General features: G+C 35.1%; 1 protein-coding gene across 8 annotated transcripts in view; it reads left to right on the plus strand.

The window, feature by feature from the left end:
• Positions 1 to 16,368, plus strand: part of DGKB (diacylglycerol kinase beta) — a 331,269-nt gene that overhangs the window by 241,462 nt on the left and 73,439 nt on the right. For all 8 annotated transcript variants that reach the window (XM_062605129.1, XM_062605131.1, XM_062605132.1 and 5 more), the window contains 2 exons: positions 3,376 to 3,466; positions 9,217 to 9,412. In XM_062605129.1, the coding sequence (XP_062461113.1) occupies positions 3,376 to 3,466; positions 9,217 to 9,412 (287 nt within the window). The remainder of the gene's footprint in view (positions 1 to 3,375; positions 3,467 to 9,216; positions 9,413 to 16,368) is intronic.

The following is a 16,368-nucleotide window of genomic DNA, read 5'->3' on the forward strand; positions in this document are numbered from 1 at the left end:
CCATATCACAGACTATTTTGATAATTTTGCCTTGATTACCAAATATTAGTCTGAACTTTTCCAAGAAACATATCAAAGTTTCTAAGTCTGGTATTTATCCATGGTATAGAAACACTGCAAGAAACGGCAGTGTTAGCCTTCTTGTACTGTCTTGCCATTTTTGTCATCCCTGTTTAAGATCACTCCACTTACCAGAAAACTGACCAGTACTTCAGGGTATCCACCTCCAGCACAAAAGTTGTGTAGGCTCTTGAATTACAGTTTTGTTTTGTCATTCCTGCATCCATAGGCTGTATGTATTTTGACATACTCTAATCCAATAGCAGGATTAGGTAGGTCAGCCTTTGATCATGACTAATGTTTTATTTATATTGTGTTTTCAAACACAAAGTTGTTTAAGAGTTTAACTATGCACTTTGAAGCATATGCAAAAATCTTTTCCTGTAAAATAATCTATTTTCTTTCCTATTCCAACAAAAACAGTGTTGTAAAGAAAAGGGCTACTGTATAACTGTATAATACTTTTTTCTTTTTTTTTTTTTTAACTGAAACAGACTTCAGCTTTATTTTGGTCATCTCTTATTAAAATTGGAAAAAGTCTGAATTATCATCTCCTCTAGGAGGGAGAGAAAATAGACTTGACAGCAGCCCACAATTTAGTTTCTTACAGTTTCAATGTTACAAAATTGTCATTAAATATGTATTTGTTAACGTATCTAAAATATACTGTTGTGAAAGAAATTAGAATGGCCATCAGAATAGTTCATTAATCTTCTAAATGGACTCTTCTACTATTTGCTGCTTTCTTGATAAGCATACAAGCTTTAATTGTTTGAAATAGGAATGCAGGAATGCAAGTGGAAGATACAAATTCAGAGGTTTTTTTTTTATTATAGAAAAATTAGACTATTTACTGTAAGACTGGTATTGCTTATGGAGATTTTAATATAATTGATTTTTTTACTTTTGACTTTGTATGTATAGTAAAAGTTCTAATACAATTTCCTATTCAATAAAATTGTATTTTCAAAAATTTATTTTCAAAAAAAAAACATGCAACCTAATCTTTTTCATGGCTAGTAAAAGGAGTTAGTAAATACTTTTGGAAATGAAGAATAAATTGTATCTATATCTAACTTTATGCTGGTAAAGCTGTCAAATAGATTGTCTTTCTATCCTTAAAACAGAGGTATAGTCAACTAGAGAAAGGAGGACAGGCTCACAAGACTACATTTTTTTGCCTAATAGAATCACATAGGGTATATTTAAATGATAAGAATTCATCTACCATCAAAACCTCACCTGCTAAATGTACTTAATCTTCTGTCATATAATTCTAAAAGGTTTTGACTTACATATCTAAATTTTCTTGTAAACCTTGAGTTCACTGATAAATGCTGGGTTTTGTTTTGCTGAACTAAAAATACATGGATTTGACACAATATATTCCAAATGACTCTGAAATACATCTCTCTGTTTTATCTTCATGCAAGTCAAAGAGTTTATGAGAACCATTTAAAGCCAGCTTTTTCAATAAAGAAAAAGAAAAGATGCTTTTGGGGTAAAAATAACTGAATATTAAGTTCTCATAGGAGAAGAGGCTTGTTGATCTTTCAAAAGAAATGACAAAATATTTTTTTTATTATTTACATCAGGTTGTTTGGAGTTCTTTTTTTTTTTATTTTTTTTCATTATTCATCCTTCTTGTGTAGAAAGTACCAGGAAAATAATTGCGTCCAGATTTTCCAGAGGAGCACAAAAGGAATGCAGGACTTGTTCACATTTGTTTGGAAATTGAAGGACTGTTCATTTCTCCATATACATTGTCATTAATAGAGCAGTTAATCCCAAGTAAGAATGTCAGTGTGCTGCAGGTATAGAAGGAAGGAGTGTACATCAGACCACTTCCACTCACCAGAAGTGAATCTGGTCTGAGCCCTTCTGGTTGTTGAACCTCTTTTGACAATATGCCATTTATCCCAGAGCAGGTTTCCAAAAAAGAGTTTCCAAACTTTTCAAGGTTTTCTGTGCAAAAATCTTTGGAAATACCTTTAACTTATTCATCAGAAATGTGACACTTTATTATTCTTCCATTCCCCACCGTGTGCAGGCTGCTGGGTTGGACACCCTTACCCACCTGTGGTATTGCAATAGGAATGGCTGGCTCTTGTGCCAGCAGGCTTCTGGGAAAGGCCAAGGCTGTAGTGCCCTTTCACCCTTGTAACTTTAAGAACCACTAACGAGATTTTAAGAGCTACTAAGTAGACTTTTCTGTATAATTTGAAATAAGTACCAAGAGGGTAGGATTTGTACATTTGCTGACATGTTTGACAGTCATCTACATCTGCGTTTCACTCTGCATCACTTCTAGCTTATGCAAACTCAGTCATTTTCAAGTTCCATGTACACTGTGCTGTGTCTGTGTCAAAGAATAGTTTATGCAAGTGGATGAACTGTGTTCACGTCTGATTTCTAAGTGTGAATAATGAATTCTAGTTCAGTGTCTTTTTTTCATTATCTTTTTTAGTTTAGCTTCTTGTTTTGTTTCAGAATAATAATTACTCATAAAAGTTCAACAAAACTGCACTTACTTATTTGAAACAGTACTCTGGTGTCCTGATTGTTTTTAACAGTATGCAATAAATCTGGTAAAACAGAAGTGCAGTGTTTATGTATTTAAGAAGAAAAAAGTGTAATTTCTGCCTGCTGTCATGATAAACTAAGGAATTTGCTAGCATTGTAGCCAGCTTTATTTTTCTGTAGTACTTGTTAATGAATTTCAAGATGCAGGTCCCATCACCCATTTGCAATGTGTCTGAGTTAATTACCTGGTAATATAGGTCTCCTAATGCAAAATATCTAGAGACTGTTAGATCTGGAATTTTTATTTTCTTCGAATATCCCATCTGTCATCATGAACAATAAGCATTTATCTTTACCTTTAGATAACAAGGCAAGCTACATTTTTGTCTTGGCTCTTCTTCACGATGGAAACGCCCTGTATGCGGGAGAGAGATTTTAACCATGAATCAGAAAATGTATAGTAGGTGTAAGACATGAAATAAAATCGATACATTTTTCTGAGGCATGTCACTAGTTAAGTGACAAAAAATATTCTGATAGTCACTGAAAAAGAAAAGGCAAAGGTACATTTGAACCTGTCAGTTCTACACATTCCTGTTATCCCTTTAGGGGATATCATACAACTTGACACCAACATTTAAGCTTTGAAAATTATGAGCTCATCTATTTCAAATGGGATGTCACATGTTCCCAAGCCTTTGCCATTACTTATAATGGAAGACAGGATGATCACTTTTGTCACATATTGATAGTGAATAAGATCTTTTTTCTTTTCTTTTTTTCTTGTTTCAGAATGAAGAACAAATTTTGGTATTTTGAATTTGGCACTTCGGAAACTTTCTCAGCCACCTGTAAGAAGCTGCATGAATCTGTAGAAATAGAAGTAAGAAACTAATTGTTGCCTTTATCCTTGAAATGTCACTAGTCTAGCTGAAATGCAGGGAGCAAGGGTGCAAAGTGCCTGAATCCAACAAGGCAAAGCAGTGCACATCCTTTCGATCCTCTATTCCAAAATATTATTTTTATCATGTCTATTTGTAGTGTAGCCCTGCACACTAGAATAAAGTTCAGTTTGATGATTAGTGAAGTCTTAATACAGTAGACAAGGTCAAGAGGTGAAGTGTAACATTAGAAATCAATAGTGAGAGTGGCTAGGTCAGATGGAAAAATGAAAGACTGTTGGAGGGAGTGAGAGCTGCTGCAGCATTAAAATTAAAAAAAAAAAAAATCTTATTATTTCTAGGTCCTAAGTTTTTATAACCTTTAAAACTCAATTCCCTAAAATTGTACTTACTTTCCTGAATAAAGGTTAAAGAATATATATATATTTTGGATTCATTCCCCTTCATTAAATAACTTTTCTCTCTGCACAAGGGGTCATGTTTCCATTATACATTGAACATTAACTGAAAAGACACAGGATAGTTACAGACAAAATAGGAATTTAAAATAATGTGCCACTGCTACTTTGATGGCTGATAGAATAAGTGGCTAAGTTACATAAACTGTTTGGGGGGATGATGTTTAAAAATGAGTAAACTAAAAATGTTCACTGAGTGAAAGTGCAAACCTGAGAATTTAAGTTAAATAATGAAATAATTTCTCAAGAGGATTATGGCGCTTTTCCTTTCTAATAGTAATGAGAAACTGCTTATGTCAATGCAGTATTTATATAGTAGCATGAGACACTTGGAGAGGTATGGTGAGAGCTGTCAGAGTTTGGTCAAAGCCTGTCTGAATAATCTGAAGGGGCCATGGATCTGGTAGTAGAACAGCAGCAAAGAAAACTGAGACTGAAACAGTAAGATCTGTGGTGCCAGACTTTCCTATTATGCTGTTATGTCTTCTTCAAGTGGAAACATGCTCCACAGGGGTTAGATTAAAAAATTAAAATCCCCAATAATCAACCAAACAAAATCCCCAGAAAAAAAAAAATAACAAACCAAACCAAAAAAACCTTGCTTCCCAAAACAGTACTTCGCACATGTGGATTTAAGTACATGTAGGCACCAAAAATATTTTGTTACTTATTGGAATAACCACTTACCTTGTTTGATGTGATTCAGATATGCTGCAAGTTAAATGCACCTTTTGATTAAATACGAATTGAAGAGCAGGCTTTCCCAAGAAAATATTTCTATCCAGCAAAAGTCTTACATAGCCCAGTACTTATTAAGATGTGATCTTAAACCATCTAATTGTAACCATTGAAATGTTAACATCCCAAAGCAAAGAAGTTTGCATACACATTTGTGATGCTGCTGATAGCAATTGTGTAATTATTACCAATTCATATCACTAATACTGTTATTGCCATTGAAGTATTACATTGCCAGTATATGAGCCATGTTTGTTTATACTCTATTCAGCTATTCTGGTCATTATCATTAGTCCTACAAATAGGGACAAAAAGCATAGGGGAAATAGTTTCCACAATGTTTACACAAGAAGTGTTAAGAGGTAGTTATTTACAGATTTATTTACAGTGAGTAAATTACATCTAAATGAACAGTACTTGGCAATATGTTTGTATCTAATGTTTCTTGTTTGAACTTTATAAACACTTTGGAGTAGTGCTGTTTTCATCTTATTTTTAACCTGCTGCTCTTTGCTTGGGGATGTTGCTGTAAATGAGAGCTTGATGTATGATACCACATTTCACTTCGAATAAAATGCAGAAAGGCTGCATTTACTCTATAGCCAACTCTTGAATGAGCAAAGCCCATGAAGAGTACGGATCTGTATCTCTGAGCTGGGAGACAGCAATCAAATGTTCTATGGGCAATTATTTATTCACCCTACATTTGATTTCTAACCTAATTAAGCTTGGCTTTCATTGATGTTTCATGTTCTGTATATTTTCTTCTGCATGAGATGCAGAACAAAGTTTGGACACTAAATTCTTACATTATCCAGAATAAGATATGTTTTTATTTCTAAACTGGGATCAGAAAAGTTGAATAGAGAAACATAGGTTCTAAAGGGGGGAAAAATAAGAGAGCAAGATTAAGGATTTTTTTAATGATAATGTGTCAGTAAATAAGGCTTAAGATTTTACAGTTTAGAGCACTTACTTATACTTTCTTTCCACTTCATAAAAACAAAGGAAGATGTGTGAACGTATTTATGAGCGTAAGAATAGATGCAGTGCCAGTGGGGACAGCATAGTCCATACCTGCAATGCTGTAAAACCATTGTGGGACCAGAGTGGCACCTTCTAGACCATCTGCTATTAATAGATGGGGGAAAGAAATTTAAATTATCATGTAGTTTTGCATTATATTGCACCTGGTTACACAGCAAAGCCTTAATCTCAGCTGTTTTCAGGCATGGCCATGTATATTCTTAAGGTGATCTGAAAATAATTGATAAGTCAAAGCAGTGTAAAAGACAATGCCCAAAAATGGGCTGAGACCAGGAAAGAAGGCAAAAAAGAAATAGAAGCACGAGTGTTTATTGTTAATCTAGGTAGGCATGCTCCACATTTTAAAAGCGTGCTTATATTTTTAGCAGCATTGTTGCATTACTTGAAATAAAAAAAAAAAAGGAAAAGAAAAGAAGCAGAACACATCTGTGTTTTGTTGTTGTAGCATATGAATGTGTTAGGACAACACAGAGCTACCTGTAGCGCAAACTTCTTGTCTGTGTATGAACAAAAGAAATCCTCCTTTACTAATTCAGAAAGTTCCTTGTCACTGTGGGATTCTGAGGCCTAGTCAAATAATTGTCTTAGTGTACTACCTGCTGTGTTCAATATTGAGTGAAAATGGAAGCCAGACCCTGCTCCATCCTATTTCACAATTCTTCTTTTATTTAAATAATTCCAGTCAGTTTGGGGGACGCCAGACCTTTATAAATTAACAGCAGGGAAATACCAAAGGTGTCAGATTGCATATTTATCATCTTTTTCGTGTAATACTTAAATATGTATTAAGAAGTGACTGACATAAATTAGGCAGATTTCAGAAGCCACAGGCCGTGGCTTGTAGAGGACCCCCTTCTGCTTGACATTTCATCCTTGTCAAAGATCAAATTATTTTAATTTAGGCTGCAAATTATAAGAAATGAAGACTTCTTTGTGGGAATTCCCTGTGGTAATCTGACTTTTGTTGTTACTGCTGCTTGTCAGTGTGCAAAAGATATAATATGCATGCAAATAAGGTTAAAAAATATGTACTATCTAATTATCCAGCCAGTACATTCCACTTGAAGACAGTGGGAGGCCTGACACACAGTATGTGTTTGATTCATTGAGGCCTGCAGGGTATTTACACAAGATTACTTTTAATTATGAAATTAATATCTGTTTATCTAGAATGTATAGCAGTAAGTGAGCATACACATGAGCAGAATTTTTAATAAAATAAATAATCTTAATATTTAATACATATAAATGAAGAGGGGACTAAGAATTTGCTTCCAAAATAATACTGAATCACAGAGTCACAGAATGGTTAGGGTTGGAAAGGACCTTAAGATCATCTAGTTCCAACCCCCCTGCCATGGGCAGGGACACCTCACGCCAAACCATGTCACCCAAGGCTCTGTCCAACCTGGCCTTGAACACTGCCAGGGATGCAGTATTCACAGCTTCTTTGAACAACTTTACTGAAGACCCATGCCTTTTTTCTTGTAAGAAATGAGTTATTAAAAAGTTACACTTTCAAGTAGAGTCGTTGCCACAACTGCCAACTCACTTTCGGATATGTCTTTTCACTTTAAAGGGTTTCCTATATGAATATAATCCACGGACTTAACATTTAATTCTTGAAGAGCAAATTCGAGATGGAAATCTAATGCTGAAATTGTTCTTTCTCCAGATTTACACTCTTAGAAGTATTGAGAAGATGCCGCGTATGCATTATAATACAGTTCTGTTTTGTAATCTCAGAAAGTTTCAGGGTAAATGAATAATTATGCGCAGTTATTTTTGAGTTGTACTTTGCTTTTCTTCTTCTAACATGCAATGGAGTTTTAGACAGAAAGGAAAAAGTGCCAGTGACCCACAGAGCAGTAAGCTGCAAGATGTCAGTGGACTATTACTGAAGCATGGTTAATTATTTTTCCAGTTTTCTTCCTGATTATTGTGTATTGGAATTACAAAATAAGACCCTTAATCAGTTTTAAATGCATGACTGGTTTCCCTACTGACTTGCAGAACATTGCACAAGTAGGATCTAATGTTCTTAAAAATATGCTGCTATACACTGTAAGGTGCATGTGACTTGCCAGTCTATCTATATATTCTATCTATGATGGGAGGAATGAAGCTGATCTACCTCTAGCCAAGATACATCCTAGAAAATTTGCTGGTTCAGTGAACTAATAAGTGGACCTGTATTCTTTGCCTTCCACCTGCAGTTTCAACTGTTGTAATCTGAAGTTTGGTCATTCTGTTTTTATTTATTTTTAATGTAGAGGTTCTGCAGTATTTTCTATACTTCTCCTAATCCTAAAACAGAGTGGATTGGGAGGAGGACTTGATTTAGCTTGAGTAAATTGTAGTCAGCGAAGGCTATCTGTGTCCTATCAAGCTAGATACATCTCATCCAATGTATGTCTGTGTTTGCAAATGTTGTAGGCTTCTGCCGCCTAAGAAGATGATGCAGTTTGTCGTTGAACAATCGAATAAGTTAAGGTCCCTGAGCCATCCTCCTGAAGTGAAAACTATGGTGCCTTTTTAAGATATAATTTGAAGCCAGATTTAGCAAAGGAATGTAGATCTTTAAAATGCTTCTATGCCCAGTTTTGCTACAGAAAGCAGGAAGAATATGCATTAGTGATACAAGATTCTGTACAGTAATAATTCCATCACCGAAGGAACTGTCCCATGGAATGAGATTTCTTCTGTGTGTGCAGTATGTCTTGGAAAGCTTTTAGAGCACTACCTCTTCTTTGGCTCCATATCCTATGTTTTACTTTGGCAACAATGCACATTTCAGAGAACTGCCTGATGGAGGTTCTGCGATAAGAAATTCTGTAGCTATGTCAGCATTTTTTTAATCCAGTTTTACTAATCTTTCTTCCCAGTAGAAGTTACTAGTCAGTCATAGCCCTGTGCTAATGTGCCAGTTGTGCCTTTAGATTGAACTGGTATCTGTGTGTTGTTCTGTGCTCTTAGGCCCTGCTTAGACCTCATCAGTGAAGCTGCATATGCTCTGTATGCAGGGACTTTTATATTTAGTTTTATATGGAAGGGACTCAGGTGTTACAATGACAAGTGTCATTGCAAAATTGTGAGACAGACAATTTAGCTGGAACGCAACAAAAACCCTCCAGTTATTGCTACAAAAATTTTTGTAGTATATTTTTTTTTCTGCTAATAGCTGTAATGAAGCTGCAAATATATTTCGCTTGGGTCAATGAATAGGTATCAGATAACACGACTCTACCAAATGGTGCCACACTTAAGCAATCAAGAGCTGAATTAGAATCATGTTTTCCCTTCTGAATGAGGATTAATTCTTATCTCATACCTCCTTTCCAGATATAAGTATATATCTTAGGTGTAAACATTGAGTGAACCTTTAACAGTGTTAAGAATGATGAACTGCCAAAGAAAAATATCTGATATGCAGAACATTCTGATTTTTCTTTCTTTTTTTTACTTTTTTTTTTCTCCTTGCTAATCAGTGTGATGGGATTCAGCTAGACTTAATCAATATTTCTCTGGAAGGAATTGCCATTCTGAACATTCCAAGCATGCATGGTGGATCGAATCTTTGGGGAGAGACAAAGAAAAGACGTAGCCACCGTCGGACAGAAAAGAAGAGGTCAGATAAAAGAACAACTGTCACAGATGCCAAGGAATTGAAGTTTGTATGCCAAGGTAGGCTTACAGATTACTATAGGCTATCTGGCTCCATACAGTCAACTCAGTTGTATAATTGCTCTTGTATTGTCTCTTGACAAGAGAAAGGATAGACAGTTCTTCCCTATTTCTTTTCTTGTGCATTTAGCTGTTTTGATGGGAAGCACTGGAGCAAGCATAAACAAAGATGTGCTGACAATTGCAGTCTGTATACTTGCTAACTTGCCTCAGATGTTACCTGTTAAGCAGACTAAGCACATCATGTGGCACCATTTGCTACTATGATACTCAGTCTAGAAATACCTGGAGTTTTTGAAGTCAGAAAATGCTTACTGGGCATTTATGATGCTGATTAATGTCAGTGTGCATAAAATTTGCGGATAATCATATGCTGATTCTAACAGACTTTGGCCAGAGGCTGTGGAAAATTACTTTGGATTAGCAAGAACAAGATGCCTATACGTTTTATATTACTATACTGTGATGCTCTGCACAATCCTTGAATGCACAGCCTGTAGCTTGCTTGCATGGGCCTGATCCATGGGCATTCCAAGGGCTTCTATATTTTCCTGGTAATTTGTCACATTTGCTCCATGAATTTTATTATTACTTATAACTCCTGAAGAAATCTACAGTAAATAGCAATCTTATTCTACTTTGTAGGATCTGAATGCTATGCATTGTAACACATCGTTGCATGTCGCAAGTTCTAGTGATTATAAAACATCATTCTGTTCACACCAAGGGATGAACAAACCAAACTTTTTATCCTATGGAAAAGAGTATCTCTTGCTTCAGAGTGTCTTGCTGCTGCTTCTTGTTATTCAGACTGAGTAAAGATTAGGACTTTAACTGTCTGATGTTATTGTGATCCTTTTGCTGGGTTTGAAGATCCAATTTTTACATTTCATCAGCAGTAATTTTTAAGTCACTAGTTATATCGTAGTTATTTAATACGTATTGTTGTTTCAATCCAGCTGACTTATCTGGATGACAAAAGTAGTTTTCTGCGGCTAGAAGGTTGCAGTAGGTATTAGGACTCAAAATTCCTGTGTGTTTTAGCAATTTGACATGTTCTCAGTATCTCAAAGTAACTTAGCAATACACTGTCAGCGTAAGTCTTATCAGTTGCTAAGCTTCTGCATACACTACAATATTTTTATAATGTCCTGATGTTCCAGAGGTGGAGGAAGGCTACTGGATAATGGACTTGCCAAAATTTTTCTTTTTCTGTTGCTTCTGAACATAGGGAGATGGGACATTTCACCCTTTTTATAACAGTGAAGCAAGATGTTATAGCACCTTTAATTATTAAAGTTATGTATGTATTTGATGCATATGTAGCTGATACTAATCTACAGACTATTTTTGCTGTATTGGAAGGGCATTGCTACACTTCATATCCTGGACAGGAGAAAATAAAATAATAATTTGTCCTGGGTTCAGCAGTAGCAGTCATTTTTCCCCTTCTTGGTAGCTGGTGCAGTGCAGTGTTTTGATTTTCGGCCTGGGAACAGAGCTGATAGTAATGTTTTGGTTTGGCCAAGGACTTTGTGAGCCTCATGCTCTGCCAGGGAGGAGGGGAAGCCAGGAGGAAGCAGAGACAGGACACCTGACCCAAACTGACCAAAGAGGTATTCCATACCACAGCACGTCATGCCCAGGATGTAACTGGGAGTTAGCCAGAAGGGCTAACTATTAAAGACTCGAAGATCTTGCATTATCTATTGAAGTGTTCATAATGCTAACATTAAGCACCTTACTTTAGAAAAACTAGTCTCATGACTTAGTTTCTAATCACTTTATATGCACTGTGGATGGAAGTAGCTTCAACCAAAAGGCAATTTCAAAGCAGGGATTGACTTCTCAATATCATCAACTAAACCACCTCTGGGTGTGTGAATAGTATTATTGTTTACATCTACAGAGGCGTTTCAGTGTTCAACAGGAGTATGCTTCTTGGATTTCTGAGTTATCCATGGTTATTGCATTCCAGTTTACAACACTGAGTGTGCAAACTGGATTCCTTTTAAATGGGGGGGAGGTCACATGCTCTGACTGTAATGGGTGTTCGGTCCATGGAACCAGCTTAAAACTACTCAAAGTAAAGCTCAAAAGTTAATGTGGTGTGTACATTTGTGTACATTGGTGAGAACCAACTGATTTGCTCCTATTTTATACTGCAAAGAAATGTCTTTTCATTCTGCTAGCTAAGGTAGGCTCTTAAGGTTAGAGTATGCTTCTTCATATCAGTATTCAAGATTATTGCTGAATAAAGAAATTCAATCAATGTTATGTCTAGGCTTCTCAGATAGTTTTGATAAATCTGTATCTACCCACTGTGGAAATAACTTGACTACCTGTCACTTGTAAAGCACTATGATTCCTTTACCAGCTTTGTACAAGCAAATCCAAGAGCCTGATACTGTTTAGCTGATTGTTTCCTTAGGCACATTTGGATTGTACTTTTTAGTTTAAAGAAAACGTTTTACAAAACACTAATGCCTGGTACAGAAATAGGTATTGATGTATTGAGAACCATGGTAAATACATACCTGCTTGTTTGGTTATCAGTTCCTTTTATTCTAAATAAAGCATCTAATCACTTGACAACTAAACACTGCACTCCCTAGGAGACAGTAATCAAACATTCTCATGTTTTCATATGGAGATATATATATATCAATATATGTATCAGGGGTTTGTGGGGTTTGGTTTGGTTGTGGTTTTTAATCCTTTTATTGGGACTTCTGAGTGGCATGCACATTTAGTTTTAGTCTTTTTCAATTTCAGTGCAACTGTGAGTTTTTTGAACTGTGTATCAGTCTATTCTTCTTGTCTCTCTGCTTTTATGGTTTCTTAACTTGACCATAAATACATGAATTGAAGTTTAATACTCAGAGTGTGAGCCCTTAAAAGGGATACTTGCATGGACTAGCAAAAGCTGTCTCCTCACTCTGGGTAGTTTGTCGCCTCTGAGCATGTTGCATTCTTCTTCTTAGAACAGAACAGGAGGACTTTGCAGACTTTCAAAGAGAAAGAAACTGCTGTGAGATCCTGCTGCTGTCCTCACCCTGCTTTTGTATATATCAGCTAATGTGAACCATGTACATGCAACACGACCATCACTGCATGAAAAATGGTTAAAGTTCTGCCAGATCTTTTTTCTTTCTTGCTTATCTGTATGATTCCGGAAAGGGGTATTCCTCCGAACTTACTCCCCTCTTTTTTTTTTCGTATTTACTCTTGTCACCTGTTGATACAAAAAGACTTGACACAAAAAGACTTGTATTTTCCTTGCCCTTCCCATGCCCTCTGCTAGCCAGACCACAATTTGGACTTTGCTGGCTGCTAGCCAGACCACAATTTGGACTTTAAGTAATCAAATGGACATCTGCTTGGAAAACAATCTGATTATATGTGCATAGTCTAGAAAACAATATATTGAAATGTAGCAATTTAATATGTTCACTATTTAAATACATTCCCTACTGTACATGCACAACTCCCTCATTAGGAGTTGTGCATGTACACTAAAGAGCAAAATCTGTCACTGATAGCATATAGGTATGTGTGTCTGCATATCATATTTCTGTCTAACTAGTAACTGCCTTTGTTATTTTCATATAAAACACATTTGAAAATATATTTGTCTGATCAGCTTATAACTCATTGGAAATGAAACCTAATTCAGCTGTAATGTACTAAATATTATCCTAATCTTTTTAATAGAAAGAAATACAATTATTTTCATTTCGGCTCCTCTGCAGAAGCATAGAGGGTCTTTCGACAAATGTTATTAGGATAAAAAGCAGATCTTTTTTTCCTAACAATTTAATTTTAATTTCTAATTTATTATTACTATTGTACAAAATCAGTGCGTTAGCAAAAAATGTAACTACAGATATATGTTACAATTCGTGAAAATGGATGATATAATTAGCATTTTGACTTCATGTATCTGACACTTGCAATGTTTCCATTTGTTGTTTTATTTTAAAATCTTCTGGTATGTGCATACCTATGACATATCTATCCACAATCAATTTTTTTCTAGTACAGATTTTAGATATGACTGTGAACTATCCTTGAAAATTAGTTGGACCGGATTTTTGTTTGGATATACACAGATATTCATAAATGCCAAAAATCAGTGCTTTAAAAAGATGAACATACTGCATAGAAACTAAATTATGAGTTGAGAAACATAAATGTAAATAACTGAGCTACTTGTTGTTTGGAAATTACATCCAAAACAGAAGTTAAATCATGACAACATATCTTACATGAAATATATGTACCACTTATGTTAAGTGTTAAACAGCAAAATTTTCTTCCACGCAGAGTTACTAAATGAAATTTTCAAACCTTTTGTGACAAAAAGGAATTTATTTTTTTTTTCAAATCTCTGTAGTAACCTTCTTGCTCAGTGGAGTAGGCTTCCTTTGTCATGGATGTTGTTATGCTTTGGTTCACTGAAGTTCAGTTAAAGGACTGTCCTGAACTGGAATCTCTTAAAATTTAAAGTCTCTTGAGACTTTATTGCAAATATATATGTAGCTTGTTTTTACATGAGTAGTCCCAGTCTCCTCAATGGACTCCTTCCTGAAGACAGTATCTATGAACTATTAATGGGTGAAACCTTCAGACTATAAATATTTCAGCACAATACTTTCTTTATTTTAGACGTCATGAGGCACAGTGATACTTTACTTACAAAGTTGGTCTGCACAGCTTGTTAAGAGCTGCAGTGAGGTACTCCTCAGTAACATACCAGACTACTAGACTAATTCAAAACAATGTGCATTCATGTCACAGCACCTAGGCATGAACTAAACTTACAAATATGATTCAGTAACTCCATGTGGAAATCTCTGTTAATAACTGCATTATGATTTTCTGAATGGAAATGCAGAAGATTTGGGAATGTGTATATGAACAGTTCACTACAGTTAAAAGCAGGGGACATGCAAAGACTGTGAAAACCTTAAGACACTTCAAAATATCTATAAGTAGTAAGAAATGAGAAAATACCTTTTTTATTAGGTGTCAAATTCCACTTTACAGGGGAGGGGGAGAATCTTATCCCAAGCTTCCCTGTAGCCAGGGGATTCCTAATGAGTTCTCGAGGCAAATTATAAACTTTGTGGGCTATCAGACTGATTTATGGAGGTCTTTCATAAGCTACACCCTGGCCAGGTAAGCTCCTTGCTGGTTATAATCCTCTAAATTGGATATTTTGATGCATCATGAATTTTGAGATCTCTAAATATGAATTCATTTCATAAATTTAAAAAATTAGAAATTGTGTCCTATATACACAATATATATGCTATACACACTGAATAGACACAGTGTATATTCAGTATTGGTAGACTTTAGGTTATTTATAACATGATACAAAGCATGTATAGTGAACTCTCTATAATATTTTTATTAAATGATATGGATAATGTGGTGGATAGATAAGATAGTCACCCTTATTTTGTATCTTTTTTAGGCAGTTTTAGTTAGTGTAGCCATTAACACATTACCATAAAGAAAAATCCCTATAGCTGTTTCATAGCTTGTCTATGTTAAAACATTCAGTTTACAGAAACAATGTTGTTCAGACAGAGTATCTAAGTAAAATCATTTAATTGCTGCCTCAACAATCCTAGCTAGGTATTTTTGCGCACATACGTATATAGATTGATGAAAGCAAATAGTGATACAATCTGGTTCTGCAAATTTTAGTAATCAGTGTTGTAGTTTATTGGTGTTAATTTTAGAGAAAGAAAGGAAGAAAAAGGTAAATTAAGTTGATCACAGTATCTGTTAAAGAACCTGAGATAATACATTTGGTGATACTCAGATATTCAAGGAAGCAGCAATACATCTAACTAATGATAACCAGTGACTAGATCAGTTAAGACAGCAAAGGAAATAATAATTACACACTGTTCTGAGCTTGGCTCATACTAGAATGGATAACAGGATTGTATAAACATATTTTCACATTTGAGATAGTTTGCAAACCATTTATGGTCCTTTCTGAGGAATTGTCTACAAAAACTGAGGTATATGCCTCTATCCAAAACAATCGGGGCATATCTGCTGGAAGTACCTTGCTGGGTAGTATACATAAGTGATCATATTTCTGTGAAAAATAACAGAAAAAGATCACTGAACCTGAGAAAAGAAGAAGCACTGAACACAGTAAGAGGAAATATGTTGATGCATTTATTTATTTATTTTAGAAAAAGTGAAGAGAAAGACAGCTTTCTTAGCCAAATTCTGCCTATAAAAGTGTTAGATAAGCAAAGAGACTGCCATCTGTTCAAATCTTCCTACACTTAAGGAAAAAAAGATCATTTGTCTGTGATCGTAAGGAAGGAGTAATGAAAGAATTGTAACGAAAATCTAACATTGGTGTTCCTTCCCTGATGCAAGCCACCCAAGACCTACAACTTGTCTGACACACAGATCGGAAAAATAAGAAACCATGTTTCCTTAAAAAGCAGTAAAATAAATTTAAAATGGTTGTGTCAGATTGTGTCTATCAGTTCAAAAAAAAAAAAAAAGGTAGAAGGGAAAGAGGGTCCATATACGTGCTTATCTACCTATTTAAGTAAGACTAATCTCTGATGACGTATGTCAAAGCATTTAGTTGAGAAAGCTTAGTAAGTTCAGAAGTTCAGAAAAGTCTGTTACTATTTCAATATAAACTAGTATAAAACTCGTGGAACTTATTTCTAGGATCTAAATTTAGGAAACATACCTATAATGAGTTAGGCATTACATGAATCTAAAATGCTTTGGCTCTTTTACCCCCCTTAATTTAGTTATATACATGAATTTCTTTGCTTGGAAAATAACAAAAAAATTATAGTTGTATGGGATTTTAATTTCTTTCCTAAATTTTGTTTAATTGCTCTAAAAATAGCAGCATTTTTTATGTGGTTTAGCCCTTTATTTTCTGTCCTTGCTTGAAA

This window comes from Pezoporus occidentalis, unplaced genomic scaffold, assembly GCF_034315485.1.
Source record: "Pezoporus occidentalis ecotype Australia unplaced genomic scaffold, CSIRO_AGI_Poc_V1 ctg9, whole genome shotgun sequence".
In the NCBI taxonomy this organism is placed as follows: Eukaryota; Metazoa; Chordata; class Aves; order Psittaciformes; family Psittacidae; genus Pezoporus; species Pezoporus occidentalis.